The 19,139-nt window shown below is 41.9% G+C and overlaps 1 protein-coding gene across 1 annotated transcript in view; it reads left to right on the top strand.

The window, feature by feature from the left end:
* MYO9B (myosin IXB) overlaps positions 1–18,596 on the top strand; it is a 33,621-nt gene extending 15,025 nt beyond the window's left edge. Inside the window, 28 exon segments of the mRNA XM_008936066.1 lie at positions 55–250; positions 814–889; positions 2,454–2,564; positions 3,817–3,856; positions 4,356–4,478; positions 4,887–4,967; positions 5,169–5,279; positions 5,808–5,930; positions 6,426–6,575; positions 6,681–6,847; positions 6,982–7,911; positions 8,443–8,509; positions 8,871–9,001; positions 9,665–9,822; positions 9,946–10,136; positions 10,375–10,473; positions 10,947–11,123; positions 11,596–11,637; positions 12,164–12,275; positions 12,441–12,511; positions 12,971–13,163; positions 13,485–13,613; positions 14,243–14,348; positions 15,078–15,209; positions 16,229–16,352; positions 17,493–17,632; positions 17,884–18,032; positions 18,160–18,596. Coding sequence (XP_008934314.1) covers positions 55–250; positions 814–889; positions 2,454–2,564; positions 3,817–3,856; positions 4,356–4,478; positions 4,887–4,967; positions 5,169–5,279; positions 5,808–5,930; positions 6,426–6,575; positions 6,681–6,847; positions 6,982–7,911; positions 8,443–8,509; positions 8,871–9,001; positions 9,665–9,822; positions 9,946–10,136; positions 10,375–10,473; positions 10,947–11,123; positions 11,596–11,637; positions 12,164–12,275; positions 12,441–12,511; positions 12,971–13,163; positions 13,485–13,613; positions 14,243–14,348; positions 15,078–15,209; positions 16,229–16,352; positions 17,493–17,632; positions 17,884–18,032; positions 18,160–18,596 — 4,566 coding nt within the window.
* Positions 18,597–19,139: the final 543 nt, after the last annotated feature.

Raw genomic sequence — 19,139 nt, 5'->3', positions numbered from 1 at the left:
GGATCAAAACACAGCTGTCCTGAGAGCTTGTGGTTCAATGGGCCTGTTTTGCAGGATTTCAGAGAGAAAAACATGGACTACATGAGGCCCGATATTGTTGCTCTGCTGCGGGGCAGCGACAGCGCCTACGTGCGGGAGCTGATCGGGATGGACCCTGTGGCCGTGTTCCGCTGGGCCGTGCTGCGTGCAGCCATCCAGGCCATGGCTGTCTTTGCAGCAGCTGGCCGCCAGAGAGCTCAGAGGACTGCAGGTATGGCAGCAAAAAATGCTCTGGAAGAGCTTTCAAATAACATACAACCGTGGGCAGAATTAGTTTACGACAAAACCTTACGCACGTCCAGGTGTGATTTTGGATTGGCACTGAGGACAAAACTGGCTTGTGACAATGACTTAACATTCTCCCACCAAAGAGATCTGTTCTATCGGAGATTGTTCAGAATTCCTCCTCTAAGCAATGCACCATTTCCAGCAGGTTGTGCCAGATCTGGAGTCCTGTTTGTAGAAGTTGGGGAAGATATTACTAATTCTAGTGTGCATGCTCGTCTTGTCAATGGTTTTAATCTTCAGACCTCCCTGAAGTTTCAAACGAGTACTGAGGATTAAATATTAATTGCATAAAGCTTCTCTGAGCAGCTGCAATTTACTTCATAGTAGCAGGGAGTGTGAGAAACAAAGTGGTCTAGCTGGATAGCTAAAGTACTAGACAAAATCTTCAGGCCCTTGGACATATTTCTTGTTACAGTTGGTGGGGGATTTTTTTGCCTGTTTTGCTTATCTTTGTCAAAGTTCAACTTGTTGATTATTTCATAACAGGAGTGGTACGTCAAGGACCCAGAGTTCCCCTTGGAGAACTCCAGAGATCAAATACACCAGTAGAAAAAATTTATCGGTGAGAAACACGTACTTAACCCCTATCAGGGAAAAGATCTGAACTGCTGAGTTGCTTTTTCATGTATCAAATGTCAACTAGATCTTTCCACAAGGATAGCAAGTTTTATTTCTTCTGTCTTGTTTTGCTTGGCTTTTTAATACTATCAAAACAATACTCTAGCTTATTTTATGTAAGACCCAGCACTACTAAATGTTGGTGACGTAGCCTCAGTACCATTTACACCTGGGTTTTTGATTTTTTTTGTGCTTTGTCAATGTTGCTTTTAGTGTTATGTGTTCCTCTGCACTTAGTCTGTGTCGCTGAAGGATTTGTAAGAGCACTTGTGTTTTTTTGCAGCCTTATGATATGATTAGGAGGCAGGGCAAGTCCTACAGAACTACCTCCACATGTTGCTCTGCGTAGGCACATTTGCCTTTCTATGGGGTATTTAGGTGTTATACATGTTCCTTTTGCAGCTGCTCAATGCTTGATTTCTCATTTGATTGTTCTGAGGATTTCGATATAAATGCTTTTGAAGACATCATTTCTTTTTATGAAAACAAGAAGTAAGTAGAAATAAGCCTGAATTTAAAGGCCAGGGAGGCACATTCCTGGACAGGCTGACTTCTGAGCATGCTATGTGTAAAAGTGAAGCCAGGAAGTACAAGTAAAGCAATTACTTCATGCTGCTTCATAATTACCTCATCCTGGACAGTCTCTGTCACTTGTGGCATCTAAGAACTAAAGATACAGTTTGGGTGAAAAGATTTGTCATAGCATAATGTTTCTGTTTCCCTGTGATATCTTGACCAAAAATCTTGATATTCAAAATGTTCAGAGGTACCAAGCAACTGTGTAATTGTGTTGCTGCCTCAGTGAGCAGCTCAGAATGATGATAGCATCCAACAGGCAGAAGTGATTCTTACGCTTCTGTTATTTTTTGGTTTGTGCCTCTCTGGAGAGTAAAGAAGGTAAGTTCTGTGCCAAGACACTTCACAAGCACGGTGCATGTTTAAAATAATGGAATCTGCCACAAATTAGGGACCATCCCAGGCTTACTTTGAAAATCTGAACGTGTGAGTAAGTTTGAAATGGAAATGAAAGAATATTTCATCAAGTATTCCTGAAATAGCATTTTTTTTAACTTTTCTGATATGTCTGTTTAAGCAGCCTCATTTTAGTAGTCAAATTTCTATATGAAAATATTTACTGCTTCATTATAAAGAAGCTTCTATCTATCTGAAAAGGCTGCTTAATTTAACAAAAAGGATCCTTGCCCATTAAGTACTTTTTGCTAAATTTCCCTCTGTTTTCTGAATTGATGGCTCAAGAATTTACATAAAAGGTAGAGAGTAAGTTCACTGTGAAACCTTAGTAATTATATTTTAGGGCACTGACAGAGCAGAAAGTGATGACTTGATATCAGAATCATTCATGCTTAGGAAAAAGTAGTCTGGGATTGACCTGCTGCTGTTCAGAGCACACTTGGTGATGGGATCTCTTGGGTTTATAACTCCTGTTTTCCCCCCTTCTCTCATGGCTGTGCACCTTTGCCATCTTTGTTGTGCTGTGGATCATTTAGAGACATGCATGAGCAGATCATCGCAAGTATAAAAGGACTGCCCTGGCAGGGGGATGATCCCTGTAAGCTGCTTCGGTCCCTCAGCCGGCTGCAACACCGCTCCCACTCCATGTGAGTTCTGGTGCTCTAGGTATTGCTTTGAAAGTGCAACAGTAACCAAGCAGTTGTTCTAGTCCATTCAAAAATAAACCTGGCCCAAGTTTGTCTTTTACAAAACTAAACAAGACAATTAAGAACAAAATCTTTCCTTCTAAAAAATATGAAGGCTCTAGAGAATGCTTTGTTGCTTCATTGCATTAGCTGAAAGCTGAACCTGCTTTTCATGTCAACTTGCCTTAAAACACAAGTCCATAGTACAAGTGTATTGTTGCAAAATGTTTGACAATGAAATCTCTCACAAGTTTTAACTAAGATTTCCTGAAATCCAGGATGCTAATGCTGTGTAAACGCCTTGGTTAACACTCTTTGCATGTGCACACCTTCTACACATGTGTAAGAAAATCAACCTGTGGTGAGTTGTATAAGGAATACATGTAAACTGGGTGGGACAGCTGGATCACACCTTACATCATGGAGTTGGCTTGCGTAGAATTAGGAGAACAGATGCTAATGCTGTGTAAACGCCTTGGTTAACACTCTTTGCATGTGCACACCTTCTACACATGTGTAAGAAAATCAACCTGTGGTGAGTTGTATAAGGAATACATGTAAACTGGGTGAGACAGTTGGAACACACATCATGGAGTTGGCTTGCTTAGAATGAGGAGAACATGAACTACAGCCTTGTTTCTGAGAGCTTCCACTTCTCGTTCAGTGTGGATGAGCTATGCCTGAGGTTTGTGTAGTGCCCCAGAAGGTTCTGGGGATGATCTCAGACATCCCAGCATGCCTAAGTTGAGCACTGGGGCATGTGTTCTCCTCCTGTGGGCAGTTAAGTACTTTCACAGGAGATCTGGTGCAAGCAGCAGTAACTTTGGAATCAAGTGTTTTCATCTGATAGTTCCTTGCTATTATGATGAGATTTCAATGACTACAATTAACTAAATAGCACAACCTGCACAAAAATAGTCTATGCAACAGTGCAGTTTTTAATACCTTTAACTTTAGAGATGTTTCACTTTTGAAAGCTTCCAATACCTACTGAGTTTATTTTCAGCAATAACAAATTCTTTTTGTGAAGCAGTTTGCTTTTCTTGCGTTGATCACTGGTAAGAGACATGCATGAACACACCCTGATGCTGTTGTGCTCATTTTCTTCTGTTCTTCATCTTGCCTTATAAATTATACAAACTTATGGCTTGCTGAAATAATAAAAAAAATCATGTATATTTTTTTTTCTAAATTATCTTTAATTTTTTAACAGGAAAAGTAGAGGTGTCAAACAAAAGCAGATCATTCCTAAGGTAAAGTTATTCAACAAATCTAGATTTCTTTTGGGTTTTGGTATTGTTGGGGTTTTTTTCCCCACTGTGAACATCATTCTGATTGATGGAATTCACTTCAAAATAGAAAATACTTTTTCTTAGTGCAGGGAAGTTGTGTCATTTATCCTCTAAAATTCCGTTTTTGACAATCTGAGGGATAGGTGAATGTTCACCTTTATAAGAATCACTGAACTGGAAAAAAAATGTGAATTAGCCTCTAATTACACTAGAGATGCCATAAATACATAAAGCCATTTCTAATCAAGTCATGGAAAGCAAACACAGTGATGATGTAATTCACCTTGTCCACTGTTAAGATGATTTGGTCCACACTAGAAGCAATCATGAAATGTAACATATCATTGAATGTGGAAGTCTAGATAGTTGGTTTCATTCTGACTCATTTTGATGCAGACAGAAATATGTCCCTGTCAGTTAAGAGATTTGTGCTTTGTTGACTTTGAAAACTTTCTTCCAGAACTTGCTGGATTCCAAATCTCTGAAGCTCATAGTAAGCATGACCCTGCACGATCGAACTACAAAATCCCTCTTGCACTTACACAAAAAGAAGAAGCCCCCCAGCATAAGTGCACAGTTCCAGGTAGGTGACTGGGCTGATTTAAGCTGATCTTGCTTGAAAAACAAAGTGGGTTTTATTCTTTGGATTTGTCTGAAGTAGAGTTTATTACTTGATTAGACTGTTTAGAGATTACCTTTATGATATGAAATGTTATTTATCAGTAGCAATCAGCCTCATCCCTGTATGTTGATCTAGTGCTGCTGTTACAGCACATGCAAACCCCACTTTTAATTATCTTGAGAAAAGGTGGAAAAAAACCCACAGAGATCTCCTGTGTACTATGGGAGAAACTCCATACTGGATGGAATAGGATTTTGTATAGCCATTGGATCTGAAACAACTTTACTGCTGAGGAGATGATGTACTGCTGTCAAATGCAACTCCAAATGCTGGTACCTGAAGAAGAAAAATGTCTTTATTTCATTTCAGACTTCACTTAATAAGTTATTGGAGACCCTGGGAAAAGCTGAGCCATTCTTCATCCGCTGCATCCGCTCCAACGCCGAGAAGGTGAGACTGCCTGAGGAGCTGGGCTGGCCTGGTGGCTGAGGATCTGTCCTCCAGCCCCATAACAGATCTCCTTTGACTTCTTCCTTATTCTGTATGAAGGTGAAGGGTAATGAGGGTGTGAAAACAGGATGTGCTTTCTCTACTGGGCAGAAATAGGGCCCTTCAGACATGTCCTAGCTGTTGACTGCTGATCTTTTTCAGAAAGAGATGCTCTTTGATGAAAGCTTGGTGCTGCAACAGCTAAGATACACTGGCATGCTAGAAACGGTGCGAATCAGAAGATCTGGCTACAGTGCCAAATACACATTCCAGGTATGTGAGGAACTGGAAGTGGATTATGCTTTCAGAAATACATGCTCCTCTTGGAAAAACATGTGTTGCCTCAGAGTCTTTTCTGTGTCTCTTTGTATGAAGTTCATGACCACTTGGGATGAACCATAAAAATTGATGCTGGTTTTGAGAGCCTGCAAGGTAACAAGTTGTAGTCTGAACTGTTGAGCGAGTCATCTAACAGCAAGTTGTTTGACTTGTTGCCCAAAGGGAAGCATTCTGAGTGCTGCCTTGCAGTCAGTGCTGCACATTATGGTCTCTGTATGAATTAGTTTTCTATATAATACCCTGTAAGTGCAGCTTTATAAACCCCATAGGTGATCTTGCCAGTAGCTGGAGGCTCAATGAAGCTGCCTTTTACAGAGGAGGAAAAAATACCTCAATCTGGAGTGAAAAATAAGTACTTTGAAACTCTACAGCTTGAATGTCTTTACTACATTTCTAAAATAAAACTCTAAACTTGTGAATTGCCTTCTAACTTTGATCTCTTGCTACCTCTGCTTTTTACAGGAATTCATAGACCAGTTTCAGGTGCTACTGCCCAAAGATGCGAAAGCCTCTAAGGAAGACATTTGTGTTTATTTGAAGAAACTAAAACTGAATGAAAACTACTATCAAATAGGGAAGACCAAGGTCTGTGAAACTTTCTGTAAGCCAATAAGAAATACTGATGTACACTGCAAAATTTAGTGCAATTACAGGTGTTACTCTTTTTTTGCAATTTGTATTTAAACTAGCTGTTAACTCTTGCTAATGTTGACACAGATGTTAGTAGTTGCCTCCTTGGTTCTGATGCCAATCTGCTGTCTTGCAGTACAGCACAATTCTCCATTACCTGCATAATACTTCTGGGGAATTGTTGCTGTTGGCATTGCCAAACAAGTCAATGTTTTCCTTTTAGGAGACTGTGATTTGAAGGCTGTAAGTACAGTCGTATGGTTTAGAACCCAAACACAGATTGGGTAAAACAAAAGGACTTTTGCTTTTGGGGGATGCTGTCAGCTGCTAAGGGTTAGTTCAATAGTAAGCATTAACCGTTCTTACTTTTTAGCTTATGGAGATAGCTCCAGTGGGGGCTAAAAGGCTCCTGTTAACTGTTGGTTGATGAACTTTTCTTTAACTGAGCAGGTTTTTATGAAAGAGGCTGAGCGGCAGGTACTACAGGATACACTACACAAAGAAGTGATCAGGAAGATCATTCTCCTCCAGAGCTGGCTCAGGATGGTTTTAGAAAGGAGACGCTTCCTCAGGACACGGCAGGCAGCCATTGTTCTGCAGGTATCTGAGAACTGCCCATCCTCTTTTCCTAACAAACCAACCCTCTCTAATAGTGCTCCCCACCTTCCAGCACTCCTCCCTTACTCTGGAAGTCTCCCTCCCCAGGCTTGCTGGCGTGCCCGCTGCGTGAGGGTGGCTCTGCAGAGGAGTGATGCTGCCATCTGCATTCAGTCAGCCTGGAGAAGATACAGGGAGAGGAAACGCTTCCTGCAGCAGAGGAGGAGGATTTGTCTCCTGCAGGCCATGGTCAGAGGGCATCTGCAGCGAAAGAGGTAAAGGAAGAGGAGCAGTGAGATACACGGTGCCTTTTCTGTAGTGCTCTTTAGGCTGCATTTAATTAGTTGAGTGCTTTTCTTCACTGCTGGGCACTAAATATTTGTGTCTTCATCTTAAAAATTCCTAACAGATTTCAGAAAATGGCTATAGAAAAGCAGAAAGATGAAGAAGAGCAGAGAGAAATTGAGGAAGATCAGGACAGAGAGGACAATACAAGCAAGGACAGTGCACCAGCAACAGAGCAGTTGCCTGAGAAACCCAAGTCGGAACTGGTTCAGGATGTTGGGGGTGGAGATCGAACTCCAAAGGAGCAAGCCGAAAACCTGAGCTCACCTGAGAAAGGCCCCTTGCCCCAGGGCTCAGAGAGAGCTGCACCCAGCCGGGAGAAGCGCGAGTCTCGCCGGCAGAGGGGGCTGGAACATAACGAGTTACAGAATAAACATGTCCTCTTCTCCTTCGAAGGACCATCTTTACTGTGCCATGAGGAACAAACCTCTTCTGAAGAGGCCCTGGAAGCTGTTCCAGTGCCAAAGAAATCCTCTGCACAAGATACTGTCCTTCAGGGAGGCAGTGAGGGAGAGAAAAGTCCAAGTGAAGAAAAAGCTCTTGCAGACAAACTGCCAGTGAGCGAGATAAAAGAAAGTGGCTCTGTTCCTGAGCAACCACCTGTACCAGAACTGGGTGATACGACAGCTGACAGAATGAAAACACAAGGGAACCAAAATAACCAGAGAAAAGGCAGCCAAAGCTTTAACTGCCCTGAAAGGCCAACAAATCTTGCCCTGAACCTTCATAATACACTGTCTGCTGCCGGGAGCTTTCAAACGCCAGCTGAATGCTGGGCAGATAAGAACAAACGTCTTGTGCAGAGGGCAGCCAAAGATCTGGATAGTCCCACTTCTTCCCAAATCCAGAGATATGTGGATGACCCAGAGAAGCTAAAGTATAAGAGAGAGAAGTGGAAAGGAAAGAGACAGTCTGATGCTGGTCAGAATGACATGCTGAGTCAGTCTTTGGATGAAAGGACACGTGCGGATAAGTCTCCTCAGGATCAGCTGGTGTAAGGGCAGCTTCCTATTTATTTTGATTTTTTTTCAGAAAACAGATATCTGTAATATTTAAAAATAGACAGAACTCCTGGGAGCCTGTACATCTGGTCACGTTCTGGGAGAAAATAGAGCTGTGAGCAACTGCTGCTTTTTCTTGGCTCCCAGTCCTGCAGTTGAATCTGTGTGGGTAGAATGTTTTCAGAAGCTAACAAAAGACACAAAGCCTGCCTTGCAGAATTGAAATGGAGAGTCAGGGCTTTAGTTAGTGTCTGGAGTTTATTTTCGTGTGTTTTTTGTCCTTTGAAAACAAGGTTTTAGTGACCTGCAGTTTGCAAGTGTCATGTCTCTGTTGTGGCAGGGAATCTGACGTACCCACTTTACTTCTCCAGTACAGTTTGCATTTAAAAGTGAGTTGCAAGAGTTGGTCAGGGTTCTCTGTCAGGTGTAACCTTGATGTGTGGGTTATTTAAAGGTTAGTAAATGTGAAGAGGCTACAGACTTCTGTAAAATACATATTCTGAACTAATCTTGTAACATTGCAGAAAGAAGGGGAGTTCATCTTCACTAAGTGATCTCTCAACACTGGCCCAGTCTCTTGCCATGAATCAGGTACTGATGCTATTGTGCATATTTATACTCCATTGACCTTGTTTATAAATATTAAAGATTTGTGAATAGTTTGCTATAGTGTGTTCTGTATTCCTGTGTTCCTTTCAGGTTGATTTTTTTGACTTGATATCCATGTGAAAAAAATTCATTAGCAAATATAAAACCATTTGAAAACTTATTTTTTAATAAATTAATTCCTGATCAAAGCATTAAATATACTTGGATCTTAGTAAGCTCATTTCTATTGGGCAAAGTGATTTATCTTGATGAAGCAATTTTTTTCCCACCCTTTTAGTCTTCAAAACCATTCCAAGAACCTATGGCACTCAATATGTAGTTTTTTGACTCCTCTCCACTATAGCAATTGCCAGGTACGATAGAAGAAGAAAAAGGCAACAAGAAATACCCTGTGCAAAAGAAGCCCAGTGACCTCTTGCCTACCTCTGATGCAGTTGTTTCCATGCAGCCAGCGAGTCAGCAAGTAGATGCCAAGTATGTATTCTGTGTGTGCCTGGCCTGCCTTTAGGAAAATGCAGAAAGGAAATTTTCCATTGATACTTGAACAGGGCATCTCGAGCCTGGGGCTGTGGAGAAACACTTGTTGACATCAGCCATATGAGTGGTGGTGTTGCAGCTTCATGTTGATGTAAGAATGATATCTGACCCTCCTGAGGAGCAGATTCCCTGCTTCTTGCATAACACTTGTCTTTGAACTGGTTCTGTTTAACTTAAGAACCAGCATACAGGCTCAGATCAAAGGTTCATGCAGTGTTCTGTCATCCAGACAGAAATAAGACACCAAGAGAAAAGCTCAAGACCTCAGCAAGCATATAATGCCATTTTCCTGGTTTGCCCCTTCAGCTTCTGGCATTCTGCAACTTAGGGACTTCAGAAATGATGTCTTGGCTATGTGCTGTGTTGTCTCTGAGTATGTTGAAGGTAATGCTCTAATCTAGTAAATACCAGAATGTCCAGATGTGCTTTCAGACTTTGCTTTTTCTGTGCTGCTCAATTTTGGTTGGGCCTTAGAAATATGCACAATAGAGGTTAATCCTAGTGTGGGTGTTTAGCTGTACTGTTAATAGAGCCTGTTTCTTGTAGTAGAGCCAGCTTCCATTACTAATGGGATGAGCTTGTGTCTGGTTTTATGTTCAGGTCTGCTTTTAAAAGTCCTTTGCGTAGACTTTTGGGGAAAAAGCCAGACAAGAAGATTCCAAAGGAGAGTCCTGATGTGGTTGAAGAAGGGGATGGCCTCTCCCTTGTCTCTTGTGTCCTCTTTCCAGAAACAGGAGGAACCCAGAAAGTTTCAGAAGGTGAGTTTCTGCGACTTAATCCCCAGCTTGCTAATACCATCTTTTCTGTGATGTTTTGCGTGGAAACAAGTACTGCCAAATTCAGTCATCCTGCTTCAGCACACAAATTAATTTCTTTCCCAGCCTCTTCTGGACAGGCAGGTCGCCCCCAGGCAGGGGAGCGCCATGGGAAGGAGAGCAGTAAAACAAAGAAGAACCGTACCATAAAGATCAGCAAGATCTCAAGTGTGTCTCAGAACTGGAGAGCTTCTATGGTCCGTGAGATTGCAAATGCCAATGAACTGAAACATCTTGATGAGTTCCTCCTAAACAAGGTAAAAAACATTCAACTGTGATAAAATTCAGGTCTGTGTTCACTGTTTGTAAGGAATTTTAAAGACTACGACTGTAGGTGCAAGTTGTTATGATGATTTGAAGCCGTGGAGATTTGATAGCTTCACAAAATTAAGTCTGTATTGAGGCCTTTAAGTCTCCAAGTACATGAGATGAAACATTAAAAATTTGGATGTTCCTGTTTTAGTAGAATTTGATGCAGATGTATTTGCCTTCTAGATCAATGATATACGCTCCCAGAAGTCTGGTGTTGAATGTTTGTTTTTCGAAGCCACAGAGAAATTTAGAGGAAACATCAAGACCATGTACTCTGCTCCTGTAAGTAGTAAGTCTCAGTGGAAGGTTGGTAGGTAATAAATGAACTCAGTGTGCAGATTAAATGGGTGACCTCCTGCTTTTTAACAGAGCAATTCAATTCTTAGCATAGAATTCAAAGCTGAATGTTAGACCTGAAAAATGTTTTACATTATTAGTTCTGATCTTAGGCTGTTTTGTTTCCCTTTTCCCATTCACTTGCTGTCTTCAGCCTCTTGATGATGCTGTATTTAAACACCTGAAAGAGGTGCCAACAGCTTCTCCAGTATCCTTCCCACACTGCCTTGTCTCAGCCAAGTGCCCTTCTACAGTGCAGTTGGGAAGTGTGCTGACTTGTTTCTGTCAGGGGCTGTTATCTTTTACTTTAATCATGAGTGTGCTTTTTCACCTCTGAACTCAAACACATAAAAATATGAAGCTGTCTCAACAGTAGCTAAACAGGCTGTCTTCTGAATAATATTTTTTTTCTTCTCTAGAATGGGCAGATCCACGTTGGCTACAAGGATCTGGTGGAAAATTACCAGCTTCTAGTTACAAATCTGGCCAAAAAAAGGGAAGAGAAAGAAGTCAAGCTGGTTTTGAATCTTTTCCAATCCCTTCTGGATGAATTCATCAGAGGATATACAAAGAAAGAGGAATCAGAGCAGCCCAAGGTTATTAAACGTACTCTGTTACTGGCTTATGGGATGATTAAGCAGTGTTACTCTACTAGGCTAAGGAACCTGTGTTACCTCAAACCTTTTCCATGGAATTATTCATTATTTGGGAAACACTTTCCATACACAAATCACACGTTTAACAAATTCTGAATACTGATACACCTTCTTGGAACTGTTCACTATTTAATAGTCCCAGAATCTTAGAAGTGTCTGTGCATTTTCTTTGATGAAAACTTGGGATTTCTCTGAAGGTTTTAGAGATGGAATTGTTGTCATCAGGCAATGAGCTCAGCTGGTTTTTAAGAATCTGACAGTGTGAGCTCAGACAACTCTCATACCAAGCTGAAGCTTCAGTAGTGTCTCAGATGTCTGGAGGTGTAGCAGAGTTTGGGAAAATGAACAGGAAAAAAAGGGAATGGAATGTCTGAATTTCAAAGACTAACTCCAGTTTTGTATTCCACTGCAGCAAAGCAAAGCCCAGAAGAAGAAACGAAAGCAAGATCGTGCAGTAAGTATTTTCTTTTTGCAATAATCTGAGTCCTCAGCTGCACTCACAGAACACAGAGAAACACACTTCCAAGAGCTTGAGATTTTTGTACTGAAGTTCTGGTTTCTTTTGCATGCTAAACCACTCACCTCTGCTGTGAAGATGTTGCACAATATAAAACTGTTTTCCATAAATCAAAGGTGTTGCTTATGCAGTGATAAGTGGTACTCAAGCATTTTCTTGCTTGTCTGTAGCATCTTTTAGAGCCTAATGGCTTTCTGAATCATGAGACAGTTTAAAGGAAAACTACTAAATATTAATAAGAACCTATAGCTGATGTATTGCACTGATGAACTTTAGCCAGTCAATTAGGAAATGATCCAGCAAACACGGCTGCCTTAAGATAGGGTAAAATTTGCTTTCAAGGTCAAAGCCATCAGCTGTAATTGTAAAACAAAAGTGGAAAATCTAAGACAGGGTAGTTTTATTAAAACTAAATAATTTTAAAAGGCAAGAACAGCCCATTTGTTTCTTTGTCTCCCACCAGATTGAAGAGCACAATGGCCACGTGTTCACAAACTACCAAGTGAGCATACGGCAGTCGTGTGAGCACTGCTCCTCCTACATCTGGCCCATGGAGAGGGCCTGTCTCTGCAGTGGTGAGTGAAAACTGTCTTCCCACTGGGTTTACAGTGGGTGTAAACTCTGTGTAACTCTGGCTGGTACAGATGTGATGCACAGGTTATATAGGAAGTGAAGACAAGATACTTACTCAGCATTTTCCTGTGATTTGGAATGTTTCTAACCATTATTCCTCTCTCTAGTTTGCAAGCTGACTTGTCACAAGAAGTGCATGTCCAAAATCCAGAGCAGCTGTACATCTTGTGGGAAAAAGGTGAGAACTATAGATCTGGGATGAGGTGCTGTGATACTACACGTCATGCTTGCAAAATGCTGGCTTGCTTTTTTCCTTAGCAAATAAAAGTGAACTGAATAAAAATTACTTAAACATTAAGTTTGCTTCTCTGCCTGTAGATAGCCAGAGCCATGCCCTGCAGCTGCAGAAACAGAACATACTTCTAAAAGATGATACTTGAGCTAGTTGAGGAACTGCTCTTTCAGAGTATGTGTGCTCTGTTGGACAAACTGTTAAAGAAATTCTTTGATGTGTAGCATAAAGTTTCTTTTATAGCTGCAGCTCAGGAAATCTGTCTTATGATCAAAGGCTTGCAGCAAGCTAGCAAAAACCACCCAGCTTTTATTTCTGGAAGCATAAGCCAATTGTAGCATGAACCAATGGAATTTTCTAGCTTGGGAACAGGTATTCACAGTGCTTGATGTCTGTCAACTCCAGAATGAGCAGGATGCAGAACCACGTCACTTTGGGGTGTGTGTGAGTGCCCTGACCAGTGAGAGGAATTCAGTGCCTGTTGTCATGGAGAAGCTGCTGGAGTACGTGGAGATGCATGGCCTCTACACAGAAGGCATCTACAGGAAATCAGGATCAGCAAATCGAATGAAGGAGCTGAAACAGTTGCTGCAAGCAGGTCAGGCAACATTGTCCACCCTTCTGACTGCCTTGCCTGATACCAGTTCTCCTTGCTTTTCTCTTCTATCTGAAAGTCTGTGGCACTTTTTAGTGTTTTTAAAAAAGCTCTTTAGTGGCCAGGCAAGCTGTATTATTTCTGTTAGCTGGAAAAAGCTGCCTAGTACATATCAGTGACTATCAGCAGACTTTTTTTTCTTCTCCTGAATTCCCACTTGGATTCTGTGCTCAAGAGGTTTGCGTGTTTCTTATCTTGATTCTTTGGGGTCCCATTGTGTACATCAAAGGAACGAGCTGCTCAAAATAAAACATTTCTTTTCAGATCCAAACTCAGTGAAACTGGAGAATTACCCTATTCACACTATCACGGGGATCCTCAAGCAGTGGCTGAGGGAACTGCCAGATCCACTGATGACATCTGCACAGTACAACGATTTTCTCCGGGCTGTCGGTAGGTTTTAGGAATGCTTGAAACAATGGCCTTTTTTTTTTTTTCCTTTAACTTACTATGTCCTTGGGAAAAGAACCTCTAAGATGCTCCTGTTGGCTAAGCTGCTTCCTTCCAGTACACTTACTGCAATGATTTTTAGGTATTTCACATAAGACTTTTTCAGGGAATTTCTCCTTTAGCTTACTTGACCTTCTTTTAGGATACTTTTTTTTGGTAGCATAATGACCCTGTATAACTACCCTTCCTAAAAACAGCAAGCATGTGGATAGGTTTCCTTCTGTATTGTCTTTTTATTTCTCCTTGGTGTTCTGGGACAGATCTAGCTAGCCAGTTATCTCAAATTCTTGGGTTCATTTAGCTTCAGTGGGAATAAGGCACCCTAAATATTGTTGGAGATCTTGATGTATCACTTGTTGCTTGATAACAGCAGCAAAAAGCAGGAAGATTGCAGTGCCATGAGGGTACTTCAACATCCAGTTGTAACAATTGGTAAATGAAATGACAGTATGATGTCTAAGAATTTAACCTCTATCTGTTGCAGATAGTGTAGACAATGTCAGCAAGTGCTTGGTGGCTTCCCACGAGCACTGCACAGCAATTATGATCTTGTGCTTTCTCCCTTTGTGCAGAACTACCAGAAAAACAGGAGCAGCTCTGTGCCATTTACAGTGTCCTTGAACAGCTTCCACAAGCAAATCATAATACCTTGGAGCGACTCATCTTCCACCTGGTCAAGTAATGAGTTTAATTATTTAATTTGGAGAGAAAGTTTGTGTGACTTCGAGTCCCTCCTGGAAGCCTTCTAAAATCTTAATCCCCTTGAGTGTCAGTGCAGGGATTGTGCTGCTGGTTTAGAAATTAAAGAATTGAAGTAAGTTGATAGTTGTGCTTAAAAAGAGGTGTGTGCTTACCTCTACCACCTGGTGTATTTGAATTGGGTAAGAACAGCTCTGAAGGCAAGGTAGCTCTGAAAGACTTGGTGAGTCATCTGAAAACCATCATTTCTACAGATGGGTACACAGTGAACTGAGGATTTTAGCCTGCCTGGCAGGACCTGCATAAGGATTATCAAAGCTTGCACATATGCTGGTCTTGAGAGCAGGGATAAATGGTACTGGTAGAGGGGCTGCTCTTATCTAAGGAACCTCAGACTTTTCCAAGTGGATGCCTAAACACAGGGAAAAGGGATTTTTAGAGAGGAGGCACTGAATTACCAGCTGTACTTCAAAAGGCTACGAAACTAGCTTAGCCTGGGTGGCTTCCTGTTCCTTTTTATGATGCATGAAACTGTCTACTTAGTAGGTGTGAAATAATTTTAAAACTTCTTTGAAGTGCTGTACATACCTAGTACCCTAGAGGACTCATTAACTGTTACTTGGGAACTCTCAGATTGTCTGTATTCTAGAAAGGTTTGCTTAAAAAAAAAAAAACACCCTTTATTTTGTCCTGAACATTGATTTTCAGAGTGGCTTTGATAGAAGATGTGAACCGTATGTCACCCAATGCCTTGGCCATTGTTTTTGCTCCGTGCCTCTTGCGTTGTCCGGACACCTCTGACCCTCTAACCAGCATGAAGGATGTTTCAAAAACAACCATGTGAGTTGTAGTAGTCTACCACAACGTAGTGCTTTGAATTGTGATGGAAGGGCAGTACTACTGCCTGCATTTCTTACACCTGTGCTGATACCAAACTAAGGGTTGAGTTGCTCAGTCCTGGCTCTGCTGGTGCTGCTGGTTTATTTGCCTTTCTCTGAGTCCTTTCACCCGTCTCAACTTTACAAAGCATAAAGGAGGTTGAGTTGTAAGTCTGAAACATCATGTTTGTATTTTTACATCAAGATAAACTGGGGGGGGGGGATTGTACCCTAATAGTACATATTTTGCTGAGATACAAGCTATAATAAACAGTAGGATATAGAATTAAACTGTCTCCTGCATACTTTGGAAATCCCTGATAATTTCTTCTGCATTCTTCCTTGAATTGCTGAGATACAAGCTATAATAAACAGTAGGATATAGAATTAAACTGTCTCCTGCATACTTTGGATAATTTCTTCTGCATTGTTCCTTGAACTGAAGAAGGTTCTGTCCTTCATCTTCTTTTCTTTCCTCACCCTCCAGCAGCTCTGGCTCTCTGAAAGCCCCTCACCATCCTCACTGCATGGCTGGCCTTGCATCTGCCTCCAATGAAATCAGTTTGGAAAACTATGGCTTTTTGTAACTTCTTACTGACCCGTGGGGCCTTAGAGGTGGAAAAGGGCAATAGCAGGCTCATTCTGTGCCTAGAAGCCTGTGCCAGCACAGGGAAGTCAGGTAGAAGCAGTTGGCAGCCATGGTAATGTGTTTGTGTGCCATTGCTGTGTGGAGTCAGCGTGAGAGGCTCTGGTCATTCCCTTCAGCAGTCTGTCCTGTCCTGCTTGCTCTGTGGGACTCTTCACCCTGTCCCCATGCTGTGCTCCCTGTGTAAGACATGCACCAGGACACTGAGTATGTGCCATCCACACGTGTTGGGGCAACCATCCCCCAAGCCAGGAGAGGCATCTCATCCCACTGTGGTTGTCTCCAGAGCTTTTACAGTAAGAGGTTGCTCAATAAACTCTTGCCCTTCTGTCCAGGTGTGTTGAGATGCTCATAAAGGAACAGATAAGGAAGTACAAGATAAAAATGGAGGAGATCAACCAGCTGGAAGCTGCTGAGAGCATTGCTTTCCGACGGCTCTCGTTGCTCCGGCAGAACACGGTAAGTGTTGAAATAAACCACAGAACCACACTGCCCAAAGCAACCATCCCAACAGCTCCTCGGGGAGGGGTGTGCTACTTACTTATCCTGTCCATCCCATCCAGTAAGTCAAAGACCATTGCAAGATGAGAAGGAAAGAGATTTGCCCTTGCCCAAAGCTGTAGCTGGGAGCTAAGTTTACAGCTGCACTGGACTGTTTGGAAAATGAAGGGTGCAGGGGTGGGGATCTGCTCCTGCAGTGCTCAAAACCTGTTCTCTTACAGTTCAAATCAGAACTAAGATTGAGTGTCTTACATGGCAAAGTCATTCCTGCACTCCAGAGATGGATGGTGGACAATAAATATGCTGAGTTCTGTTAGGGCAAATACACTTTTTCTTTTGTTTTTGTTGTTATGATTAAAACAAACCAAACTCTGATCAGAAGCTGCATATAGTCAATTTGGTCTTCATCTCTCTCTAGCTCTGGCCTGTAAAACTTGGGTTTTCTTCCCCTTATGAGGGGGTGCTGGTATGTACAACTGCCTGTGTTCAGATGCATGGTTTTCCTTTCTTTTTTGGTTTTCTTATGGGACTCTTGCATGACTAAAATCCTTACTACACCTATTGTAACGTGGTTTTAAATACTCTTTGACCAGTTGAGACTGCATGTGTCAGTGCACCTCTCTCCCCAGACTGCATGCAGGGCTGCTGACCTGTTCTGTCCTAACTTTGGTATTTATACAGACACCCCAAATGTAACTTGTATTGGATGTAATAATATTACTAAAGTGACTGCTAAAACTAAGCTGAGGCTAGCAAATGGAATTGTCCTAACTTTGGTATTTATACAGACACCCCAAATGTAACTTGTATTGGATGTAATAATATTACTTATTAAGTGAGTACTAAAACTAAGCTGAGGCTAGTAAATGGAATTACTACATTTCAAAAAAAAAAAAGGTAACAAAACCTCAGCAATCAGGTGAATGGAAAAATTTATATTACATTTTGAAACACTTGTATGGGTAACTAACAGCTCTTTACCAATTCCATCAGCCTTTAATTTGGCTTCATCTGTCTTGCACCTTACAACTGGTAGACAGTCAAGACCTGTGTAGCTTCTGATGACTGAGAAGTGTTCCACGTGTATTCGTCTTGCAGAGTAAAAGCTCACAGGCCAAGGGAAGTGAGAGTAGCAGCTCGGAACTGGACTTGGTGCATGAGGAGGAGGAAGCTTCTGAAGCTGATAACCGGGAAAAGGAGATTCTCATTGATCGCATCCAGTCAATAAAAGAAGAAAAGTGAGTCCCCCTGTAGGTCCTGCCCTTTGCAGGTGGAGGCGACACACAGTAAAGCAGTACACTGCTGTCCAAAGCAATCTAGCCCTTCAGGAAGGTGAAGAGGAAATACAAATGACTAGCTGAGAGAAAATACCATGATAATGCTTAACAACTTCATGCAGGAGGGTTCAGCTGTGAATACAAGCTGCATGAAGTTGCTGGTATCAGAGACATTGTCTTTCTAGAGTGCTACAATCTCTGTTTTGCTGTAGGGAGGATATAACTTACCGGCTACCTGAGCTGGACCAGCGAGGCTCTGATGAGGAAAACCTGGACTCTGAGACCTCAGCAAGCACTGAAAGCCTGCTTGAAGATAGAACAGGACGGGTGGATACCGAAGGTCAGTATTAAGGTAGTGTGTGTTTTTTTTTTATTCTACACCTTTCACTGCACACAGCCAGGTGCCAGCTGTTACCTGGGCACGGCTGCTTGTATCAAGCTACTTTTTATGCATGCTTTCAGTACCTAAGTATCTTGTTTCTTTAAAGCAATTACTGGATTACACTGCCATGCTCAGAGCTCCAGTGTCCCTGCCAAAGACATTTGCAAAGTGCCTTCTCTTTTGCAAACCTCTTCAAACTTGTCCTCTGCATCCCTGGCTTCAAGACACAGATCATTAACGCTGTCCAGGATCAAAGTGCCCCGTCGAACTCCAGTGATGCCAACAGCAAATATAAAACTTCCTCCTGGGATTTTCAAGTGTACAGAATCCCAGGGTGGGATTTGTGCTGGCGAAGAGTCTCAGGTAAGGGTGAGACGAAGGGAGCAGCCAGCGAGGCGAACGGATCAAATCCACTCTGTGTACATTGCACACGGGTCTGCAGTGGCCCACGCTCAGGAACTCTCAGATGAATATGAACCAACAGCAAAAGTAAAACGGAGGTTTTCGGACCCTTACTCTCACATTGCTTGTATAGAGAAGTGAAATACGCTGTCTGGACTGTTTTTTTGAGGTTGACTGCAGCTTTGGCTTTAACCCTTTGAAGGCTGTGAACGTGTTCGTGTTCTCAGTGGCTGCTGGGAAAGCAGCCTCCAAATGTACAGTACTGTAAGGGGTTAAGCAAGGCTGTTTGAAACAAATATTCTTCACTTTAAATTAAAACCCTGCAAAGAAAGTAGAACATGAAACATGTGAGTACAGTACATGGGTTGAGTGTACGGTAGAACACGTCCCCTGATGCTGTTGCCGTGCCTGTTCCTTTTGCCTTACAATGGACTCTAATGGGACCAACAGTGAGTTTGGGTCAGTGTTTGTTGCCTTAATTTTTTTAATCTTTTTATGATGACTTTCTGTGTGGTTTACAGAATTGTTAATGTTGTAATAGCCTTAACTTGAGACCAAAATATATAAAAACGTTTATTAATGCATTGCACTTTTTAAAAATACATGTGTTCGTTTATCAATGTGTCTTGTCTCATGAAACAATTTCTTGCAAGGGAAGCCTTTAATTGGAACCATGTATCTGTG

This window comes from Merops nubicus, unplaced genomic scaffold, assembly GCF_000691845.1.
Source record: "Merops nubicus isolate BGI_N331 unplaced genomic scaffold, ASM69184v1 scaffold6762, whole genome shotgun sequence".
In the NCBI taxonomy this organism is placed as follows: Eukaryota; Metazoa; Chordata; class Aves; order Coraciiformes; family Meropidae; genus Merops; species Merops nubicus.
Note: the sequence above shows the minus strand (reverse complement) of the source record. Positions and strands in the feature narration are given on the sequence as shown.